Here is a 21,430-nt window from a genome sequence, read left to right on the forward strand (position 1 = left end):
GCTGGAAATGCTTTCTTTTCCGCACGGAGGCCAACTTTCCTCGGTGCCATCTGCTCGCGAGCTTCGCGGACTCAGGAGGCGCTCTCGCTCTCACGCCGACAGTACCCAGCAAGACTCGTACTCTCTCTCCCCTCCACGCTCTACAACGGATAGGATGAAACTACTTTCTTTTTTGAGATCTAATGGCGAATTGGTGCGAATCTACTCGGAAACGGGTTCACCGTCTTGGATGAACTTCTCTAAGACATCGACGATAGATTGGTGGTCTTCCTCTTGCGTCAAACCGCTGCGGACGATGAAAAGGCTCAGCGGCTGCACGAAAATGAAGGATCGAGGAAAGACTTACGATACGATGACGACACCGACGATGGGCTCGACTCCCTTGACCCTGAGAGGATACCCTCCACCATGGCAGGCATACTATTGATTGAATGAAGGGTAAGAACGGCAGTTTCAGAAATCGCAAGGAACGAAACAACTCACCTCAGTTTCGGGAGCGGCATAGTGAGAGGGGACTTTGCCATTAGACCTATCGGTGAGATGGAACGAAATTCAGCGTACTGCTCAAACGGCAGAACTTGCAAGAAGGAACTGACCATTTGACGTTCAACGAAGCCGTACTTTTCCCAAATCGAATTACACTCCTCCATTTGCGTTGCGCCCAAACCTTGTTGTCGAGTAATGTACCTTCAGCCGTCGTCGAGAAGTACAAGAGCTGTTCAGTGGATCCCGAGGTGATTTGAACGATCGCGGCTTTCCCGGGCGCTTGTTTTTGGATGTGGGCTCGAATCGACTCGCCGAGAGTGTGGGCGGTTTGCGAGGTGAAAGAGCTGAGTCGAAGGTCTTCGGCTTTGGCAACGGCGGCGGTATCCCACGACACTGGAGTGCAGCAAACCGTGTCAGAGATCAAGCGCGAATGATGAATCGATGAGGTAATCCATCTAGATATTGAACCCCAGCTTAGGGCAGTACCGCTGCGAGGCGAGGAGACTCACTGGCTGTATAGATGCGGGGTGGAAGAACTTGGGGCGAGGAGATGAGATGAGATTGCAATCCGAACATCATTCGTTTCGGATCCGGAGTTTCGCAAGACTTCGGTCGCTCGAAATCGACGGCATTTGGCTTATCGACCCAGTCAGAAAGCGCTCTCGAGGTTCCGATGCTTTAACAATTGGTAGGATCGGAAAAGTTGAAGTAACGATATTCGACAACTTCCCGAGTCGCTATTTCGTCAGATACAGAAGCGATATTTAGGAACCTTCTAGCCTCCCCCTCTACCCCATCGCAAACTTCCTTGCCGCTTGGGATCCCGCCCTCGACCAGCTCCAGTCGTTGAAGAAGTCGTTTTCATTTTCGCAGCAGCCGAAACGAGATCCTGTAGAGTCATTTGCGTTCATCAGCTTCACCTTTTCTCGAGTCTATCTCAATTTTGCGAAGTGGGGAACGTACCGAAATCATTCCGTTATACGTCTCTTTGTCTTGACTTTCTTTCTCCCTCATCAGCAACGCATGCGTCAGAATCTCGCTCGCGTCGACACTGATCTTCTCCAGGTCGGCCGCAACACTCTTCAACTTGGCAAGGCTCATCAACGTGAGGTCGTCTTCTTTGAGCGAGAGAAGTTGATCTGCGAGATTTTTGTCGAGTGGTGGAGGAGAGGCTGTACGTCTTGTCCTCTCTCGATCGGCGAAGGGAGTCGAAGACCGAGAAGGAACGCGGGAGGAAGAGAAAGGTAAAGGAGAAGCTCCCGGAGGAGCAGACGAGGGTCGGGACTGAGTACCGGATAGCCGCGGCGAAGATGTTGAGAGTGATGAGAGAGGTTTCGGGTCGTTGGACTATGTTCGGGGCGACGAGAGGATTCAGCGTAACTTCAAGGCAATGGAGAGAAGGACTACTCACGTCGTCGAGATTAACGGGAATTCCCATCGAAATGAGATGCTCTCGACGAATCTTGGAACGTCGCCAATCTAACGGTCTCAGAGGCGGCAGTGACGAAAGTGAAGACAAAAGGTTGCGTCTGAGGCGAGTCGTCAAGGAAGTCAGGCTCAGAGTACAAGTCGCCCACATTCGCGGAGACGAGAATAGGACTCACGATTCTTCCGTCACCAAAATCTGGGCGACTCCTTCGACTTGCCTCTCAGGTTCGTCGTTCACTTTATCCGACACATCTCCCCATGCGCTTGAAACAAAGTCTCGAAGTTGAGGCGCGACACTCCTCCTTGTCGGTCGATTCGACAAGTCCAGGCGGAGGGGCGGTAGAAACGAGGTCGAAGGTACAGGCTGAGGGGTGAGCGCAGGTTCGCTTGTGTGCTGTGTTAAAGGGAATGGTTCTGATGAAGCTTCGAATGCTGACTCGTCGAGGGGAGCTGCGTCGCCAAAATCTCCGAAATCGTCGTCTCCTTCTCCATCTTCTCCCGCTTCTCCCATTTCTCCGAAATCATCGTCGTCGTCGAAATCATCAAAGTCGTCCATCGGAGGTGCTTGAGAGGGTTCAGTCGAGGTGGTGGGCAGCGGAGGAGGAGGAACTGTGAAAGTTTCCGAATCTTTCGTTGTGGGCGAGAGAGAAGCGTCAGGTGCCGACAATCCGACGTCTCCTTCTGGGAAATCGTCCATCGGGGGTTCGTGAGAGCCTGGCGGCGTTTCGTCTACGAGAGGGACGGGGGGAGGGAGAGTTGTAGACGATTCGAGCGTAGCGGATCCATCTCGCCCTTGTTCCGATTGATCCGCGGCTTGAACTGCTGGAACCTCCTCCTCCTGCTCGCCGACTCTTGTCCCAGCCTCTACATCTTCTGTTGGTTGTTGATCGATGTCGCTCTCCTCCTCCTTTCTCTCCTCCACATCTCGCACCTCGTCCACCTGTTCGACCTCATCGTTTCCCCAGCTAGCATCTTCCTCTTCCGCGTCTAAGCTTAGTCTGGACGTAGCTTCAGGCTGATCGGGAGGAGTTGCCGATGAAGTAAGGTTTGGTGATCCATCGACTGACGATGCTCCCCATGGGTTGTCGTCCATAACGTTCTGCTGCCTGAGTCGGTTCGGCTCTGTACTCGGCAGTCTCTGGGGAGTCAGAGTTGGGAGTATCGGTCACGCGTGAGTGTGAGGTTTCGTGTCGAGCGAGTCGCTCTCATCATATTTTGACTTATCTCTCACTCTACGAAACCACAGACTACGATCTATGAAGTGCATATGCAGATCTATACGGAACGAGGCGCTGAAGTCGCAAGAAATACCTCGAAATTCGATTTCGCCGTCGCCAAAGTTTTGGAATGTTTTCGGCCGTCTCGCAAGCGCAACACGAGAGTCCTGCTTCTCTTTCTTCCTTCATCCACCTACTCGACAACCCCCTCAGACATGGCCGCTTTCGATTTCGACCTCGTCGTTAAGAATGGAATCGTCGTTACAGCTTCCGACGAAACTCATTGCGATATCGCGGTCAAAGACGGCAAGGTCGTCCTACTCATGAAAGACGTACCAGTTCCAGAGGGATGTCAAGTTATCGATGCCGAAGGTGGATACATCACAGTGAGCTCAACCATTATTTTCGTTTCTTGCGCGCTGCGAAGCTCATTCACTTCTCGTTTTGTGCTCAGCCTGGTTTGATCGACTCTCATGTTCATATCGCACAATCAGCGGCAAAGTCGCTCGGTGCCAAGAGTGCGGACGACTGGACTACCGCAACTAGATCTGCGCTCGGAGGTACGAAACGTCCCTTTCTCTTCTTTCGTTGCGAATTGTTCTTTCTCTTCTTCCTCTGTGCGAGCTGACAAGCCTTTCCGTGAACTCTCTAGGCGGATGTACAACTGTCATTGCTTTCGCGGTACAACAACGAGGAGGTTCGATGCAAGCTGCTGTGGACGACTACCACAAACTCGCTACCGATAACGCTCTGTGCGACTACTCGTTCCATGTGATCGTCACCGATCCGAGCGAGGAACAGATGCATGTCGAGCTGCCAAAGATGATCGAGCAAGGGATTACGAGCGTCAAGGTAAGCCGTCTCGCTCAGCTTCTCCCATCTCTCGCAATTCGCTGACTCTGATGGAGACAGATCTACTCGACTTATCCCGCTCTCAAGTTGGACGATTCTCAGATCCTCGACTGCTTCTACGCTGCGAGAAAGTACGGCGTTACAGTCAGTAAGCTTCATTCGTTTCTCGTCCTCGAACCACTCGAAACGCCGTTTCTGACTCTCAATCTACTTCGTCTCAGTGGTTCATGCGGAGAACAGCGACATGATCAGCTGGATGACGAACGATCTCGCTCGAAGAGGAATGGTCTCGCCATGGAATCACGGTACTTCTCGACCTCCGATCGTCGAATCCGAAGCGACGAACCGAGTTTTGGCCCTCGCTGAGCTCCTCGACACTCCGGTCTTGTTCGTTCACGTCTCGGCTCCCGAGGCGTTCAAGGTGATCAGGGAAGCTCAAGGACGGATGATGTCGGTCTACGCCGAAACTTGTCCTCATTACTTGCTGTTGACTGGTGAAGCAATGCGAGCTCCGGGCTTTGAAGGTGAGCACTTCACTCTAAGTATGTATCTCGCTCTCATCGGAGCTGACTCTCCTCTCGATCCAGGCGCGAAAGCTTGTTGTGCACCTCCTCTGCGCGAGAATTTTCAAGATCGGGAAAAGGTGTGGGACTCAACTTTGAACGGAACCGTGACTGTTGTGTCAAGTGATCACGCTCCGACAAACTACTACGACGAGTCAGGGAAGCAGGTGAGTTAGCTTCGGAAATGCCATCTTCTCCCTACCATTTCTGACGGTTCTTCTCGTCTCTCCAGCTTGGTCTCGCTAAGAACCCGACAAAGAACGAGCGAGGTGACTTCCGATACATTCCCAACGGACTTCCCGGAGTCGAAACTCGAGGTCCTTTGTTGTGGAGTGAGAGTGTCTGCAAGAGTGAGTGCTCATTGCGGGTTCACGAATCGCCGTGGCTGACTCGCAACCCCCCGCATTCGTCGAGATAGGTAAAATGTCGCCCTCACAGTTTGTCGAGCTGAATTGCACGAACGCAGCGAGACTATATGGAATGTATCCGAAGAGTGAGTGTCGCTCGGCTCTCTTCTTGCTTCGAAGTCGTGACTGATACAGTCGCTCGAGCTATAGAGGGAACGATTCAACCTGGGAGTGATGCAGATTTCGTGATCTGGCGGAACCCATCGCAGCGTCAGGAATCAACGATCTCTGTCAAGAACGTACGTACTATCTCGCTATTCCTGCTCGAAGTCAGAGACTCACTCTCGAATCGAATTGAAACGGAACAGCTTCACTCAGCGTGCGATTATACTCCGTTCGAAGGTCACCCGATTCTCGATTGGCCGCTTCTGACAATCCTGCGAGGCAAAGTAGTTTACGACGGCTTGTCGAACGATGTCAAGGCGGAGAAAGAATTCGGTCAATTCATTAAGAGGGGCAAGAGTGGTTTACGAGGTCCCACAGGAAAATGGCTCAATGAATGGAGACCGGATTACCTCGAATCGCAGCAGTAGTGTGTCGCTCTCGCAAATATCACAGTTTTCTCATACTCGTGTGTCGAGCGAACTCTCTTCGATGATGAAGCAGAGTCGAGAAAGAGACAAAAGCGCGAGGGAAAGAACTGTCTTCGAACGGGCTCGACGTCTCGCGTTCGGTTTCGCGTGCCCCAGCGCGAAGGTGAGCTATCGCGTATCGATCCCTGACTATCAGCTGAGAGATACCATTGGGCAAACAAAGCAGCTGAGTTTATACGTGAGCAGAGCGCTGATCTCAAGGAGTGCGCTTGGTCCACCATTTCCGTATTATCCAGCCCAAGGCCGCTCTCCAGCACTCCCTGGAGACTGACTTCCTTTCCTAGAAGTACATCACCGCTCTGTCTACGTCGTCGGCGCGGGTCGGGCGTCTCGAGGAGAACAACTTTGACTTCGTCGCAGGTTTTAGGATCGCGCGACATTTTGTGTTCATCCTGGACTTGCATAGAGTGTCGTCGCGGAATACGTGAATTGGAACCGACACTGACAATTTGCGTGCTCAGCCAGCGAAGCAGAACGACAGCGCAGACGTTTCAAGATCCGGAAAGCGGAAAGGACGAGCGAGCAAAAATGAGATGCGATCGTCACTGACCTCGTATTCGAGCCGCATGTGCGGATAGCTCGATACCCAAAAAGCATAAGGCAAGACGGAGAGTAAGCTCAAAAGCTTTAGCATTGCAAAAAGAGGCAGAAAGATGCAAAAAGATGAGTCGTACGGGAATCGAACCCGTCCCGCGAGCTTGGAAGGCTCGCATGATAACCACTTCACCAACGACCCGATGAAAGAACAGCTCAATCTTTTATTGATATGCCCAACGTGTTTTTGCTCACGCACCTAAGTCGTCGAAGTCAAGTCAAAGACAGTTATATTGGACGCTTCTACCAGTTCTTGACACCGTCCATCAGAGTCAACGATTGTTAGTTGTCCGTAGCGAGGCCCCACCAAAAATACGAAAATTGGGTACGCTTAGTGATCGAGATGGAGGCCGGTTCATTTCTTCCGCCTTTGCTTCTCGTCACCTCGATCTCGACCTCGCCGACGCCGATGCTGCCATCCAATTGGTACGCGCCTCAGTGTGATCGGATAGTCGATCCGGTTAACTGGGACTTCACGCCCTGCTTCGAGCAGACTTCCCTCGATGCTCTCCCTCACCTCGTCCTGCTGCTCATCGGAGGATATGCGTTCCCTCGACTATGGCGAAAGTACAGACGGGGCAGACATGAGACTCTGAGCAGACCAGGGAAAGCAGCTTACGGCATCAAAATGGTCAGTCTTCTTTCCTCCACTTTCGAGCCGCATTGATCTGTAACTTGCTACTCGAGGACAGACTCTCACGGCAGCTTTGGTCTTACTCCAAGTTGCGCAAGTCATCGCGTTCGCCGTCGAAGCTCACAGATCAGGAAAAGGAGGAATTTCAATCTTCCGGGATCCTCGGTTCCCTTTCGCTCTATTCGGCCTCGTTTCCTACGTGAGTGACTCTTTAAGATCTCAACGCTAAGGGAGCATCTTTGACGAACGATTTGTCGATAGTTATTCGCTCATTTCCTCCTCACGGCTTCGCACCCTCTCCTCATTCATTCCTCCACACCGCTCCTATTCTGGTCTCTCCTCGAACTCGCCGTCAACTCTGTAACTCTCCGAAGCTACCTGACCGCCCCCATCCATCCTCACGCTCTGAAAGGCGTCGCTCTCGCATCTTTCATTATCCTCGTCCTCCGGCTCACCTTCCTCGCGTCCTTCTTCCTCATCGAACTTCTTGGACCTCAAGGATGGCAAGGAATGTCGTGGCGCGATTTTGTACCCTTCGTCCAACCGGCATCAGGAAAGATTCGATTAGAAGGGGAAGAGCAGGGAACTAAAGACGAATGGGAACAACCCGAATGCCCACGATTAAGAGCTAACATCTTCTCTCGACTCACGTTCTCGTGGATGACTCCGTTGATGATGCAAGGATATCGGAAGTTTTTGACTGAGGAGGATCTTTGGAGTTTGCCAGTGAGTTCACTTTCAGCCAGCGATTGCTTTTCCCCTCTTCGTTACTCATTTCGAACTATACATTGTAGCCGGATGATACTGCGAACGCACTCGGATCTCGACTCGAACAAGCTTGGCAAGCCCGACGAGACAACCTCGCTCGCAAGTCTCAAATCAAACCCGAATCTTCCGAACAAGAACCGACCTACAGCGTCCTCCCCGCGGACGGAAAGACTGAGAAGGAAGCACCGAAGCCGAGTCTCACAGGAGCACTCGTTAGCTCATATGGGGGACCGTTCTTCATGGCCGCGCTGTTCAAGGTTCGTGCGATTCTCTTACCCCTCTCCTCTGTGTGACTTTCAGAAACTCATTAAGATCTTTCTATAGCTTTTGCAAGATTGTCTCGGATTCGTTCAACCTCAACTTCTGAGGCGTTTACTTCAGTTCGTTTCGACTTACAACACTCCCGCGGGAGAACCTGCCTTTCACGGATACATCATTGCGATCGGGATGTTCGTTTGCGCCGTGACTCAAACAGTAAGTCTCGTCTGTCACTATTGCGAGGAGACGAACCGGGCTAATCTCGACTCGCTCAAAAGCTACTCCTCCATTGCTATTTTGCTCGAGTGTTCGAAACGGGAATGAGAGTACGAGCGGGTCTAGTTGGTCTTATCTACAAGAAAGGTAAGTGTCGACCTCGCAACTCTACGCTGACAACATGCTGACTTTCTCGTTTCAACAGCTCTGGTCCTTTCTCCGAGCGAACGAGGTGGTCGACTAACAGGAGACATCGTCAACCTGCAATCGACCGATGCTACTCGCCTACAAGATCTCTGCACGTGCGTTGCATCCCTCTCGAAACCTTTCGCGCTGTTTCTGACACGGTTTTAACCTCTCGACAGATATGGACAAATCGCGTGGTCCGGTCTGTTCCAAATCACGCTCGCTTTTATCTCGCTCTACAACCTCCTCGGATGGACAATGTTGGTCGGAGTCGCGGTCATGATCGCCTCGATGCCGTTGACCGCCGCGATCGCGAGATACCAAACGAAACTTCAACGACAACAAATGAAGAACAAGGATCAACGAACGAGTATCATGAGCGAGATCTTGAACAACATTCGCTCCATCAAGCTGTATGTCCATGCTTCAATTCCTCACCCGAGTTTTGCTGACTCGCTCTTCGTCTTTCCAGATACGCATGGGAAAACTCGTTCGCTTCTCGCCTTTTCGACGTTCGAAACAACAAAGAGCTAGTCATGCTGAAGAAAATGGGTGAGTCTCAAGCTGATTCCTCGTCGTCTTTCGTGGCTCACAATACTTGAGACTCAGGTTACCTCTCGGCCTCTTCGAACTTCCTCTGGTCTTTCACTCCATTCGCCGTCGCCTTCTCCTCGTTCGCGATGTTCTCGATCATTTCGGGAAAACCTCTCACCAGTGACATCGTCTTCCCCGCGATCACGCTCTTCCAACTCCTCAGTTTCCCTCTCGCCGTTCTCCCCGTCGTCTTTTCGTCTCTCGTTGAAGCCTACGTCTCGGTTGGTCGATTGACCGACTTCCTCGTCTCGAAAGAGCTACAAGCCGATGCCGTCAACGTCGTCACTCCGACTCGCGATCTGAAAATTGGCGACGAACTCGTTTCGGTGCAACGAGGAGATTTCAGTTGGACCTCCGTCCCCGCCACACCTCACGCAGTCGCTCACGACAAGACTCTCGAGGACATTTCACTCAGTGTGAAGAAGGGCGAGCTGAAGTCCGTCGTGGGGCGAGTCGGAGCAGGAAAATCAAGTCTGTTGAGTGCCGTCCTGGGTGAGATGAATAAGCTAGACGGTCAAGTCACAGTGAGAGGATCGGTAGCCTACACTGCTCAACAACCTTGGATCATGGGTGAATCATTAATTATCTCGTCATTCGCAGCTCAAACTGACGTTCTTTCGCAATCAGGTGGAACCGTCAGAAGCAACATCACTTTCGGTTATCGCTTCGAACCCGAATTCTATGATCTCGTACTCGAAGCTTGCGCTCTGAAAGAAGATCTCAAAATCCTTCCGAATGGGGACGAGGTGAGTACCGATTCGTCTTTCCGCAAGATTCACGATTCTGACTTGGGTTTTCCGACAGACTGAGATCGGAGAGAAAGGAGTTTCTGTCAGTGGTGGGCAAAAAGCTAGGATTGTAAGTATTTCCCAGGTCTATTCGGCGAAAGGTAGCCGAGATCTAACCATTTTTCTGTCTCACTGCAGGCTTTAGCTCGAGCTGTTTATGCTCGAGCGGATATCTACCTTCTCGACGATCCACTTTCTGCCGTCGATGCGCACGTGAGTCAAGGATCTCCGTCATGTTGAAAGGAGGAAGCTGAACCCTCTCATTCCAGGTTGGTCGCCATCTCTTCGATCGAGTTATCGGACCCAATGGTCTCCTTAAAGAACGCGCTCGTATCTTGTGCACGAATCAAATCCCCTTCTGCGAACAAGCGGACGAGCTCATCTTTTTGCGTCGAGGAGTCATTCTCGAACGAGGTGAGTGGTTTCGAGGATCCGTTTCTCCTAACAATTTGACTGACGAGCGCTCATTCATTAGGTACTTATGCATCGGCTATTCAAGGCGACACTGAGCTCTCACGTCTCCTCGTCGAATTCGGCAAAAAGGGAGAAGACGAGGATGAGGACTCGGACACGGCGGCTGAGGAAACGAACGGTTCAGGTTCAGGATCGGGAGAAGAGACTCTCGCGGACGTCGAACAGGACGAGTCGAAACTCGAAGCCGAGGACCTCGCGATCAAGCTCAAGTTGCAACAGGGTTCAGACTGGATGCATCGAGCTCAGCTCATCCCGGTTCAAGAGCAGAAACTCGAAACGTTGAAAGAACTCAAGAGGAGCACAAGACCGAAGGAGAAGCGAGAACAGGGAAGTGTCTCTTGGGGAGTGTACAAGGAATACGTCGAAGCGAACGGCTACCTCGGAGTGAGCTCACTTCTCTCTTCTCGCTCGAAATCATTTCTCTTCGTACTGATTCATCGTCTTCGCTCTTTGCGCAGGTCTTCCTCTACCTGTTCACAATCCTTCTTCAACAAGGTCTCAACATCGGGAAAGACGTTTGGCTTAAACAATGGGCGCAACACAACGCGAACTCGGGGGATAACGGTAACCTCTGGTTCTACCTCGGCATCTATGCCGCTATCGGTACTTCGGCCTCGATCGCCATGTTTGTCAATGGGGTTTTGCTCTACTCGCTTTGTGTCATTCGTGCCGCGAAGAAGATGCACGATAGAATGTAAAAGCCTCTCTCTCTCTTTCCTCACCACAAGCCACACCGATTGACGCTCTCTGACTATGTACAGGTTCAACTCGGTCCTCCGCTCTCCGATGCTCTTCTTCGAAACTACTCCTCTCGGAACGATCCTCAACCGTTTCTCGCGAGATGTCGATACAATCGATGTTACTCTTCCTCGAGTCATGGGTGGTTTCTTCCGAACTTTCGCGGGAGTCTTCGGTGAGTTCGAAGACCTGCGTTCTTACCTCTGATCCTCCAACTCAAATTCGATCGTTCTTCAGGTATGATTGCCGTCATCTCGTCTTCCGCCCCGGCTTTCCTCCTCATTCTCGTTCCCGTCCTCCTCATTTACCGTCGAATCCAAATGTACTACCTCGCGACAAGTCGAGAGTTGAAACGTCTCGACGCTACGACCAAGAGTCCCATCTTCGCTTCGTTTCAAGAGACATTGGGAGGTGTATCGACGATTCGCGCTTATCGTCAAAGTCAACGATTCATCGCGGAGAACGAAGCTCGACTCGATCGTAATCAAGAGGCGTTCTTCCCTTCTATCAACTGTAAGTCGAGACTGCTCTGAACCTTTTCTGCGCCGCTAATCGATCTTTTCTACACCCGCAGGCAATCGATGGCTCGCTGTTCGGCTCGAGTTCCTCGGATCTATCATTATCCTCTCGACTGCTCTTCTCGCCGTGACGACCCTCGTTCGATCCAACTCTGTCAACGCCGGTATCGTCGGACTTTCTCTTTCGTACGCCCTCTCGACGACTCAAACCCTCAACTGGATCGTTCGTTCAGCAACTGAAGTCGAAACAAAGTAAGCTCGCTCTTCCTCTCGAGTCGAATCTTCCTCTTGACTGACAGTCTCCCTCTCGTTCGTAGCATTGTTTCGGTTGAACGTGTACAAGAGTACATCTCGCTCAAACCCGAAGCGCCTCTCGAGATTCCCGAGAAGCAACCTTCTCCCGAGTGGCCTCAAGCCGGCAGCATCAAATTCAGTCACGTCGCCGCTCGTTACCGAGAAGGACTCGACCTCGTCTTGAAAGATATCGATTTCGAGATCAAGGCTGGGGAGAAGATTGGAGTTGTCGGAAGGTGCGTTGTTCGCTCCTTACTCCTTGAAAGGTTCGACAGGCTCACTCACAATTCTCATTTCCTCTCCTTCAGGACCGGTGCCGGAAAATCGTCTCTTACGATGGTGCGTCCTCTCGCTTTGAGACACTTTCAGACTCCACAAGGACTGACCTCTCGTTCCCTTCTTCAGGTGCTCTACCGAGTCATCGAAGCTGAACGTGGTACCATTTCGATTGATGGAGTCGACGTCTCAAAGATCGGGCTTCACGACCTTCGTTCTCGAATCTCGATCATTCCGCAAGACTCACAGTGCTTCGAAGGTTCTTTGCGAGGTAAGCTCATCACCACGACGGTCGAAGATGACTACTCTCCGGTCCCGATGCTGATCCCTCCTCTTCTTTACAGCGAATTTGGATCCTACTGGAAAAGCTTCGGATGCCGAGCTCTGGGCAGCGCTCGAACAATGTCGACTCAAGGAACACGTTGAGAATATGGGTGAGTCGAGAAGATACTGTCAACAGCCTTCGCGCAATGCTAAACGTTCGATCATTTCGCAGATGGCAAACTCGACGCAAAAATCGACGAGGGTGGATCAAATCTCTCGAGTGGACAACGTCAACTCCTGTGCCTCGGCGTAAGTCTGTGCATCTGAGCGCATCTAGCTCAAACGAAAAGCTCACTGGTTCGTACGCAACTCTAGCGCGCTCTCCTAAGAAGAAGCAAGATCTTGGTGCTCGATGAAGCCACCGCAGCTGTGCGTACACGTTTTCGTGTCTTCGATGACAAAGAACTGATCACCTTGTCATTCAGGTCGATGTCGAGTCGGACAAGGAAATTCAAGCGATCATTCGACAAGAATTCGCTTCAGCTACCACGCAAGTCTCCTCCTCTTTGACATGAGCTCTCACGCGCTAATACCGTGTCCCTCACACAGCTTCACTATCGCGCATCGCATCAACACGATCATGGATTCTACCCGAATCCTTGTGCTCGACAAGGGAACCGTGAAAGAGTTCGATACTCCTGCCGCTCTCCTCGGGAGGAAGGACTCAATCTTCTATTCGCTCGCTCTCGAAGCTGGACTCGTCAAGAGTGGAACGAACACGCCTCGCAGCGGTTCAATGACTCCTATCACGAGACGTTCGAGAAAGAACTAGACTTTCTCTCTTTACTATTTTGATCTTTTGATTCATCCCGCATGCTTCCATGTAATCCTATCACTACCCTCGAACACCAGGCTTGTGTTCCGAATAAGGCGAAGTGAGAAATCTTCGGAGAGAAATGCGAGTTTTCAGCGACTTCATCTTTCAACTCTTCTCACCACTGGGAACCAGCACACAATGTCTAATCAGCCAAAGTCAATCCTCAAGAAGCGTGCAAGGTCACCAGCAGTCGCTCCGACAGCAGAGGAAGCTCCAGTGAAGAAAGGTCAAATTCCATCTCAAGAACCGATCAACGTTCCCTCTTCGGAAGACGAGAGCGAGTTGGAAGCAGAGGAAGAAGACTTTTCAGCTGGTAGTGATGATGAGGAGCTCGAGGAGGAGGAAGACGACGACGAAGCGATTCGGGACATGCTCGAAGAGGGTCAGGAGAGACCTGCAAAGAGTGAGTCTTACCTGCCGTATTACCTTCAGGATTGCTAACAAATCGGTCTACTCGCGCAGAGCTCAAACATACGACTCTGCGTCCTACGACTGCCGATGCTTTCTCAAACTCTCTCCAACATCTACTCTCGCTCCCTTCGACTTCTGCCAACCCTGTACCCCTCCGAGCACCTCCTTCTGCGGCTACTCTTCGACTCGAGCGTCGAACGCGCGGTGTCATCCGCGAAACGAAAGCGCAACATCTCTCGAGGGGACATGTCAGAGATGTAATCGGTGGATGGGGAGCTCGACCGCCGTTACCGTTCAGTCAATGGGAATCAAAATCGGCGAGGGATTTCGAAGCGGCGAGAAGGGGAGGGAGTCTCGAAGAGGGAGAAACTGGTGCGGAGCGCGAAAAGAGATTGAGGAAATTGGCTCAACGAGGTGTCGTGCGATTGTTCAACGCAATCGGAGCGGCGCAAGGTGTTACTGGAAAGGACAAGGAGCAAGAAGAGCAAGAGGCGAGGAAAAAGGCAGCTGTCAAGCTCAATGCGGGAGAAATCACGAGCGGAGGAACGGTCAATCGTAGACCGAACGTTCTCGGTGGACGTGGTAAAGGCGAAGCTCGTACGTCTGCCAACCTACTCTTCGCTGTCGTTGCTGAGACAGTTGCTAACCAATCTCGTCGAGTGACTCAGTGACGAATCTGTCGAAAGCGTCTTTCCTCGACCTCATTCGAGCCGGAACTGCCGCTCCTGCTGTCAAGTAGTTGTCCACTTGGTCGAATTGCAACCCGTCAGCATTACGACATTCCCTGAGTCCCGTGAGGAGAGATTGTTCTGCCAGGAGAATCGTCGGGTGAGCTTCTCTCCGACGCAGTTTCAGCCACTTCGTAAAGCAAAAGCAAGAGCCCAAAGTTTTCCTTGGATTGACGACTTTCTTTCGCAAGCAAATTCTTCTTCTTCTCTTCGCTTTCTTCTTACTGCTTGGACCGTTCCGATATGTAACGCGCGCGTGGGGGCAAGAGACTGAGCGGGGACTCGCTTGCGACTCGCGAGGATTCGAGCAGACGTGCGATTGACAAATCGAGGTGGTCCAAATTTGCTTCAGTCTACAACACGGTAAATTCGGATCGCTCTACTGCTTCGGTCTCGCGGTGTGAATTCTGCCCGAAAAGACAGACTTTGCCATAGCTATAGCGTGCGCACCTAGAAGGCGCCTAGCTAGGGATGAAGTAGGAGTCGAGCGTGGGCGAAAGAGGGGATAAGAGGCTGTAAGCCCCTCCGTCCGGAACAAGCCGCTATGTCAAAGCAAGCGGCAGAATAGTGGACGAGCTGCCGAGAAGAATCGAGCTTTGGGCGTTGCGATTTAACCCGACTCTTGCGATCTTTCATTTTCACGTTGTGAGTTGAGACCGAGACTGAGGCTGGTATTTCGTTTTGAGTGCTCCAGAGTGGGGGATAACCAGATAGACCCCGCTCTCTCTCCGGATCGTAGCGGAGAGCAGGAGAGGAGAAGTTCTTCGCGAGAGGAGAACGAGCTCGGACTCGCTTCGCACGAACGAGCCGCAGGAGTCTAGTGATTATACGAGTTCGTCATTGACTACGTACGAATCTTCTGGTGTTAGTACCGGGCCGCTTACACCATATTAGCGCAGGCGGATTCAATTGATTTTGGTGAGAATCGGGAAGGAACGCAATTTTTCTTTTGCGAACCGATCTCCGCAAACCCCGCGTGACTTGGCAGTAGCGCCGTTTGGCCCTCCACTCTTGTTCCAGACCGATCGGACGGGTTGACCTTTTTTTGTTTGGACGTTGCTGCTGCAGCTCTTGTTCACCCTCATACCCTCACTAAAAATCCAGCTCGCATACCTTCACTCGCACTTCAACAAATTTCGCAACAAGTCAACATGTCTGGATTCGATGCTCAACACACTGCAGTAGACGTAGAGAAGAACCACCACCACAACAATGGTTCAGTTATTAACAACGGCAACTCTCACTACGCTTCGCAAGAAGGAGGTGCACCTCTCAACTTGAGGAACATTACTCCTGGAGGCCACCCTGTCGACAACACTCAAGTAGGCTTACCGTCTCGCCCAATGCCAGAAAACTAGCATCGACTGACGTTGTTCCCCTTCCTTAGACCGGTTTCCCCATCTACCACCGAAAGCTCGCCAACCCTGCCCCTCTCGGTGAGAAAATAGGAATGCGTCGCGGTTTCAGAAGCACGGACTAACGAAATTCATTTCCTAGGTCTCTGCGGTTTCGCCTTGACTACCTTCATGCTGTGAGTGTCTCTCATAGGCCCTTCCAACTCAGGAGCGGGAAGCTGACAGCGAGTCTTCGTCGCCCACAGCTCGCTCATCAACGGCAAGTTTTCGTTAATCGAAACGCGTTTCGTTTTTCTTCATCTAACCATGACCGTATCCATCCATAGTCGGAGCTCGTGGTGTTAACGTGCCGAACGTCGTCGTCGGTCCTGCGTTGTTCTACGGTGGTCTCGCTCAATTGCTCGCCGGAAGTAAGTTTGGCCATTTCGCTTCTCGGTTCGCGAGTCAGCTTACTGACGGACTCCTTCGTGTTCTACAGTGTGGGAGTTTGCTACCGGAAACACCTTCGGTGCCACCGCCTTCTGTGAGTTTTGCGGTTTCAATTTTTGCATCGGGACCTAGCTCTGACCCTCTTTTTAACCTCGCATATAGCCTCCTACGGAGCTTTCTGGCTTTCCTACGCGTGCGTCGACTGGTTCTACCATCTACTCGCTTAATTTCGTCAACTGACTCGTTCTGTGACATTGAGCGTAGGTTCATCGTTTCTCCCTGGTCTGCGATCTCTTCCTCGTACGAGGTTGAGGGCATGTTCACCGATGGAGTAGCGTTCTTCTTGTGGGGATGGGTCAGTTCTTTCCTGATTCCGCACAGTGAACTTGCCGCTCACCCGTTTTCGTTTTGACAGTTCATCTTCACTTTCATCATGCTTCTCGCCTCTCTCCGTTCCTCTATCGCCCTTGTTGGTGTATTCTTCTTCCTAACCAGTGCGTCCACTTTTCTTCCGCTGTTAATCGTGCACGAGTGCTGACTTTACCCTCCCTTCTTCCATTTGCTCTTTCCGTTCCGTTCCGTCCGATAGTCACCTTCCTCCTCTTGGCCATCGCTGAGCTCGGCGTCGCACATGCTTCTGCTATCCACGTCGCCGGAGGTGCCTTCGGACTGTAAGCCGTTGCAAAACCCCTTCATCTTCATTGTTTCGGTCGCTGACACCTCGCATCTAACAGTATTACCGCCTTCAACGCCTGGTACGTAGCTGCGGCGGCACTAATTGACCCACAAAGTTCTGTAAGCTACTTTCGTCGGCGGCGGAGTTTGATCGAATTTGGGTACCTTCCCTAAACTTCCGGTTTGTGCTGACGCTTCCGCTTTGCAGTACATGGCTCTCCCCGTGGGTTCGCTTGCAAGACGTGATTGAGCTCGAGGAAATCGCCTCAGCAATTTTCGCCCCCTCGCGCTGTCTCGACTCGTATCTCGGATCCCCTAATCTCTACCATCTCTTTCTACCTCATCGAGCATTTCCCACTATCTCCGTCCCCCTTGGTTCATTGTATTTATACATACGGTTGTCTTGTCTTGAAAGCAAAGTTTGGTTTCGTTGCTCTTTAATACTGTCTCGAGTGTCGGGTCCGCGCACTTCCGCACTTTCGCAAGAGATTGAGAGCTCGTTCCGGGTCGAGCGTCGCTACACTTCCACCGTGCAATCTCACAACTTCAATCGATAGTCTGGGTTTGGGCAGCGCTTTGGCACAGCAGCGTCTCGCGCTTCGACGCCGGAAAAGGAAGAAGCAGAGACGCACGTGACCCAAATTCATCTCCTCCAGCACGAACTTCCGTTTCACGATTCCTCCCATTCGCATCTTTCGACCCGATCAACAGCTGCGTCCCCAATATCAAGGATCATCAACGGTTTCAGAGCGCAGTCCAGTCGCCCTTCCTCCCCTATTCTTCTACCTTTCAGCTGAAAGACTTCATCTCAAGTCGAAGCGTACTCTTAAGGAACTATCCCCCGCGCGGAGGGATTGGTCGGTAAGCTTCACGGTGCTCCCACAGCTGTGAGCAATGCTGACCTCCTCCCTTGCTGTAGACTCCGCATGCTTCGAATTGATCAAACTAGCCCGATTTGCGAACTAGACAGAGCTCAGCAGCTACTCGACTCACTCCTTCCTAGCATCCCTCTCCGTATCGCTGCCGCAAGGGTCCTACAGGAAGCTACCGCCTTCGATTCTACCGACGTCTCCGTCATTCAACATGCATTCAATCGGATACCTGCTATACTCGAGGAGGAGGGTATTGCTGTAGCGGAGAATGCGGTCGATGCGATGGAGTTGGGAAAGAGTAGTAGAATAGTAGCGGGACCGATCGGCGAAGGCGCATCGAAAGTTCATTTCGAAGGAGAAGGATTCCATGTTCTACAACTCCTGAAAAAGTGGGAAGAGCAACGGGTTCGCTATGGAGGATCAACGTACAGCATGAAGCTCTTAAACTCGCTCGAAGAATTTCAGGAGGTTCACTATCCGCTGCTCCCGATCAACGAGGTTCGTCGCAATTTGTTTCCTTTTTTCTCTCCGCGTCGAGCTAATCTACTCCCTTGACAGAACTCCTCTTCGCAAGCGATACTTACTCAAGAAATCAAGAGCTGGGTGAAAGTGAGAGGGGGAATGCGCTTGTTGGTCGCTGAATTTGGCGAAGCTTGGGACAACTCGAAGAAACGGTTCTTGAACTCGAACTCTGCGGGCCAGACGGAGTTCTTCACTCGCGTCTCAGTTGAATGGTCTGGTAACGCCTCTTTTGATGCATGGCTCGCCAATGCTACTGCCCCCCATGATGATCCTACTTTCGCAGCTCAAGTCAGTTTCTCCGTAGTTTTGATGTGAAGCTTCCGATCTGATCCTTCCTCGTGTGTCAACCAGCTTGGTCGCCCCATTGCTCCTCCTTTCCTCTCGGCTCCTCCTCCTCTTCCCCTCACTTTCGGACCTCTTGACGATCTTCCTCGCGCAACTCTCGACAGAATCGGAGAATTGGCGGTCCTCGATTACCTTCACCATCCCGAACCGCTCTCGTATGACCGAATGCGACACATTATCGCTTTCCAAGGTCACAAGCCCGACTTCTCGGATGCTGGGATCGCAAGAAACCCGCTGCTGCAGTTCTTCGAGGAAACCTCTGACCCAATCGACGAGGTCGCTCACCGTCGAATCAAACGATCAAGGCGCTCTTCGCTCGTTCAGAAAGTTTTCGACGAGCATGGAGAAGACCTCATAAGATAGAGACTCTTCGCGGGGGATGAAAGCGAGGCGACGTATAGGAGGCTCACCGAGAGGGGTCGTCAAGTGAGTCTTCTTGCCTCAACAGGTGTTATCAACGAGTATGCATCGAGTAGCTTATCCATTTCCTCACGGATGATAGATCGCTTTCGAACTTTTGAGTCAGCAAACTTTGTACCAGGCTCCCGAACCGGTCGAAGCACTCGTCGAATACGATCCCCACAGCGAGTACGAGATTTGCATGCGAGACGCCGAGTACTACTTAGCAACCGCCTCCGAATTCGCGCGAGAGGAGGTGAAGAAAGTCACACTCGCAAAGTTCGAGGAACTCTCTGAAGCTCGCAATACCCTCATATCGTGTTCAGTGGGTCTTTCAATCAGCATCCGAGATCTCGCCGTGGACCAAAGCTGACGCCGTCTACTCTCTCGTCATATCAGAATCCCGCCTGCAAAGCAAATCTCCACTACCCAGCCAAGATGGGACCCGCTCCAGAAGTCTACCACTCGATCTATGATCAAACGAAGTCTGCTGCTGAGAAGGGAAAGAACCCCCTTTGTCTGCACGATGCAATCTGGGCTGCAATCTGTTTCTAGTGAGTTTTCCTTCTGCTCTCTCCGTCTGTACTCCGCAGGGACTCGCTCATCGGTAGGTTTCGACTCTATCTAGCTCAAACTTGACCGAGGAAGAATTCTATCAATGCTTGTTGTTCCCTCCAGATTCATCGCACTCCGACCTTGTCGGCGCTGCCGAATGGTTCATACGCTGTCCCGGTGGATGCAAACCTCGAATACTCGGAGTCAAGTTGCGATGCGGTGTCGAAGGGGAAAAGACCAGTTTGTGAGCGTCTTACGTCGTCGTTTCCTCGCTCAAGCCGACTGACCTCTTCGACATCAGCCTAGCTGCTGCGATCTGCGAAGAGTGTGATCAAATTGGACACCTCGCCGTCGATCTCGTCGAACAGACACGCCTTTTCGACAGCTTCGTGTCCGCAAACAATCTCGCCCAGCCTCAAACTCCCGAAGAATGGTTTTCGATTCGCTCTCAACTCGTAGGATCTCATCCTTTTTTTTCTTCCCCTAGGTTAGAGCTGAGTTGTCGGTGTTGATTAAGCCTCGTGTCCCGAAGAAGCTGCTTGGAGCAGTTCGATGGAGAATGTGTGAGAAGAAAGGTTGCACGACTCGAGTAACGGTAGGGTTTACCCCAATGATTATGCGTGTGCTTCAATGACTGACCATTGGTGGATCAGGCTTCGTGGTTTGCGAAGACAGTCCCAGAAGAGTTCGACATGGTCTTCACACGTATGTTGGAAGATCGATCGGTCGTTTGTCAGAAATGCTTCGGCGGGTTCCCACGAAACGATGATCCGCTTACCGGCGATGAGATTCGAAAGGTGAGAAGCCAGTTCGCTTCTCTCACTACAGAACATGCACTGATGCGGCTTTCATTCCCCAGTTTTTGCGAGAGGTTCAACCGAAGCCGGGAGAAGACGGCGAAATCGACGTCGTCGCATCCGACGTCACATACAAATTCTCTCGATTCGCCCGATCGTTCCGAGAAAAGGGTATCGATACTCAGAATCTCCTGGCGCTCCTCTGGCGAGATCGAGATACCAGGTTCTTGAACGAGGCAGGGCTCGCCGACCTTCAAGTCTTGCTCGCTGACTTAGCTGCGTACGTCTCTTTCTCTTCTCATCGCACGAGCTCCTACTGACGATTTCTTGCCTCGCAGACTCTGAAGACCCGCCAACTTCAACTCTTCTCGAATCACCTTCATTCATTTCACTTCCTTTCGCTTCTCTTCCTCTCGCTTCTCTTCCTTTCGCTTCACTTCCTTTGTTCTTTGCATCAGAGGCATCCATCACTGGATACCTCGCCCTACCACCCATTGATACCACGTTTTACTATACCGGAATTCTTCAACCAATGTATCACTACGAATCGCTTTACTCTCCTTTTTCTCACTACCTCGAACTCGGATCAGCGTGATGGAGCCGGAGAGGGAGTCGACGAGAGATATCGTAGCAATGACCATCACGAGACTGCGAACGAACGGGATCTACTTTCGCCCGTTCTGACGCTTATGCTGAAAGGAGCTGTCGTGCTGATACTTCCGGTTTGTGCTGACGCTTCCGCTTTGCAGTACATGGCTCTCCCCGTGGGTTCGCTTGCAAGACGTCACTGAGCTGGAGGAAAGCGACTCAAGCGGAAAATTTTCGCCTCTCGCGCTCTCTCGCGACTCGTATCTCGTATCCCCTAATCTCTTCCGTCTCTTTCTACCTCAGCGAACATTTTCCACTATCTCGGTCGCTCGTGGTTCATTACAATCATTCTTACGGCTGTTTCGTCTTGAAAGCAAAGTCTAGTTTCGTTTCTTTCTCGAGATCTTTCGGAGCCGCAGAGTCTGCGACAAGACCGTGAATGGACCCTGCCGTCGTGATAACTTATAAGCTCGCTCAAGACGACAGTGCTGCTCAGAGGACCTCGCGGAACCTCAAGCGAAACGAAGAGACACGAGCTCGAGCGGCGGAAGAGGTTTTGCACTCGGAGTCGCAAGCTCGAGGAAACGCTCTCTCTCATCCACGATCCTCTTCGGATTCTTTCTCCGACGATTCGTTATGTCGTCACCAACAACTCGCAACATCAGATTGATCAGGGTAGAGCTTAGCAACACACGAGTTCACGGGAAAATTGACATCGAATGATTTTCA

The 21,430-nt window shown here is 51.7% G+C and overlaps 7 protein-coding genes across 7 annotated transcripts; 6 read left to right on the forward strand and 1 right to left on the reverse strand.

Moving 5' to 3' along the window:
* Positions 1-201: 201 nt before the first annotated feature.
* JCM6883_002273 (uncharacterized protein) lies at positions 202-3,007 on the reverse strand (the record flags this gene model as incomplete). The annotated part of the gene is made up of 8 exons (XM_076628956.1): positions 202-286; positions 347-420; positions 484-529; positions 597-879; positions 1,291-1,375; positions 1,450-1,833; positions 1,898-2,015; positions 2,091-3,007. The coding sequence occupies 8 exons, from the start codon at positions 3,005-3,007 to the stop codon at positions 202-204; spliced, it is 1,992 nt and encodes a 663-aa protein (XP_076491139.1).
* A 339-nt stretch (positions 3,008-3,346) lies between these two features.
* JCM6883_002274 (uncharacterized protein) lies at positions 3,347-5,486 on the forward strand (the record flags this gene model as incomplete). Its single annotated transcript, XM_076628957.1, has 10 exons — positions 3,347-3,517; positions 3,586-3,691; positions 3,784-3,983; positions 4,044-4,131; positions 4,205-4,507; positions 4,571-4,713; positions 4,779-4,896; positions 4,965-5,039; positions 5,104-5,192; positions 5,262-5,486. The coding sequence occupies 10 exons, from the start codon at positions 3,347-3,349 to the stop codon at positions 5,484-5,486; spliced, it is 1,518 nt and encodes a 505-aa protein (XP_076491140.1).
* Positions 5,487-6,549: 1,063 nt separating this feature from the next.
* Positions 6,550-12,980, forward strand: JCM6883_002275 (uncharacterized protein; the record flags this gene model as incomplete). Its single annotated transcript, XM_076628958.1, has 27 exons — positions 6,550-6,771; positions 6,833-6,973; positions 7,036-7,500; positions 7,569-7,799; positions 7,867-8,016; positions 8,079-8,163; positions 8,222-8,318; positions 8,382-8,615; positions 8,675-8,754; positions 8,812-9,366; positions 9,424-9,542; positions 9,601-9,654; positions 9,723-9,797; positions 9,854-9,998; positions 10,060-10,442; positions 10,517-10,752; positions 10,820-10,971; positions 11,034-11,309; positions 11,371-11,566; positions 11,632-11,844; positions 11,917-11,947; positions 12,014-12,155; positions 12,229-12,318; positions 12,381-12,457; positions 12,524-12,577; positions 12,634-12,698; positions 12,758-12,980. 27 exons carry the CDS (start codon positions 6,550-6,552, stop codon positions 12,978-12,980), a joined length of 4,791 nt encoding a protein of 1,596 aa, XP_076491141.1.
* A 183-nt stretch (positions 12,981-13,163) lies between these two features.
* On the forward strand, positions 13,164-14,175 carry JCM6883_002276 (RRP15 family protein; the record flags this gene model as incomplete). Its single annotated transcript, XM_076628959.1, has 3 exons — positions 13,164-13,428; positions 13,488-14,033; positions 14,105-14,175. 3 exons carry the CDS (start codon positions 13,164-13,166, stop codon positions 14,173-14,175), a joined length of 882 nt encoding a protein of 293 aa, XP_076491142.1.
* Positions 14,176-15,315: 1,140 nt separating this feature from the next.
* JCM6883_002277 (acetate uptake transporter family protein) lies at positions 15,316-16,873 on the forward strand (the record flags this gene model as incomplete). The annotated part of the gene is made up of 12 exons (XM_076628960.1): positions 15,316-15,486; positions 15,552-15,600; positions 15,662-15,695; positions 15,765-15,802; positions 15,846-15,929; positions 15,998-16,042; positions 16,111-16,141; positions 16,213-16,303; positions 16,364-16,442; positions 16,538-16,619; positions 16,683-16,743; positions 16,832-16,873. The coding sequence occupies 12 exons, from the start codon at positions 15,316-15,318 to the stop codon at positions 16,871-16,873; spliced, it is 807 nt and encodes a 268-aa protein (XP_076491143.1).
* Positions 16,874-17,549: 676 nt separating this feature from the next.
* Positions 17,550-19,564, forward strand: JCM6883_002278 (uncharacterized protein; the record flags this gene model as incomplete). The annotated part of the gene is made up of 6 exons (XM_076628961.1): positions 17,550-17,993; positions 18,054-18,305; positions 18,369-18,638; positions 18,865-19,086; positions 19,161-19,315; positions 19,390-19,564. 6 exons carry the CDS (start codon positions 17,550-17,552, stop codon positions 19,562-19,564), a joined length of 1,518 nt encoding a protein of 505 aa, XP_076491144.1.
* A 444-nt stretch (positions 19,565-20,008) lies between these two features.
* On the forward strand, positions 20,009-20,458 carry JCM6883_002279 (uncharacterized protein; the record flags this gene model as incomplete). Its single annotated transcript, XM_076628962.1, has 3 exons — positions 20,009-20,113; positions 20,176-20,393; positions 20,452-20,458. The coding sequence occupies 3 exons, from the start codon at positions 20,009-20,011 to the stop codon at positions 20,456-20,458; spliced, it is 330 nt and encodes a 109-aa protein (XP_076491145.1).
* Positions 20,459-21,430: the final 972 nt, after the last annotated feature.

This window comes from Sporobolomyces salmoneus (assembly GCF_050403485.1).
Source record: "Sporobolomyces salmoneus JCM6883 DNA, S_salmoneus_JCM6883_v1_ctg3, whole genome shotgun sequence".
Lineage (NCBI taxonomy): Eukaryota > Fungi > Basidiomycota > Microbotryomycetes > Sporidiobolales > Sporidiobolaceae > Sporobolomyces > Sporobolomyces salmoneus.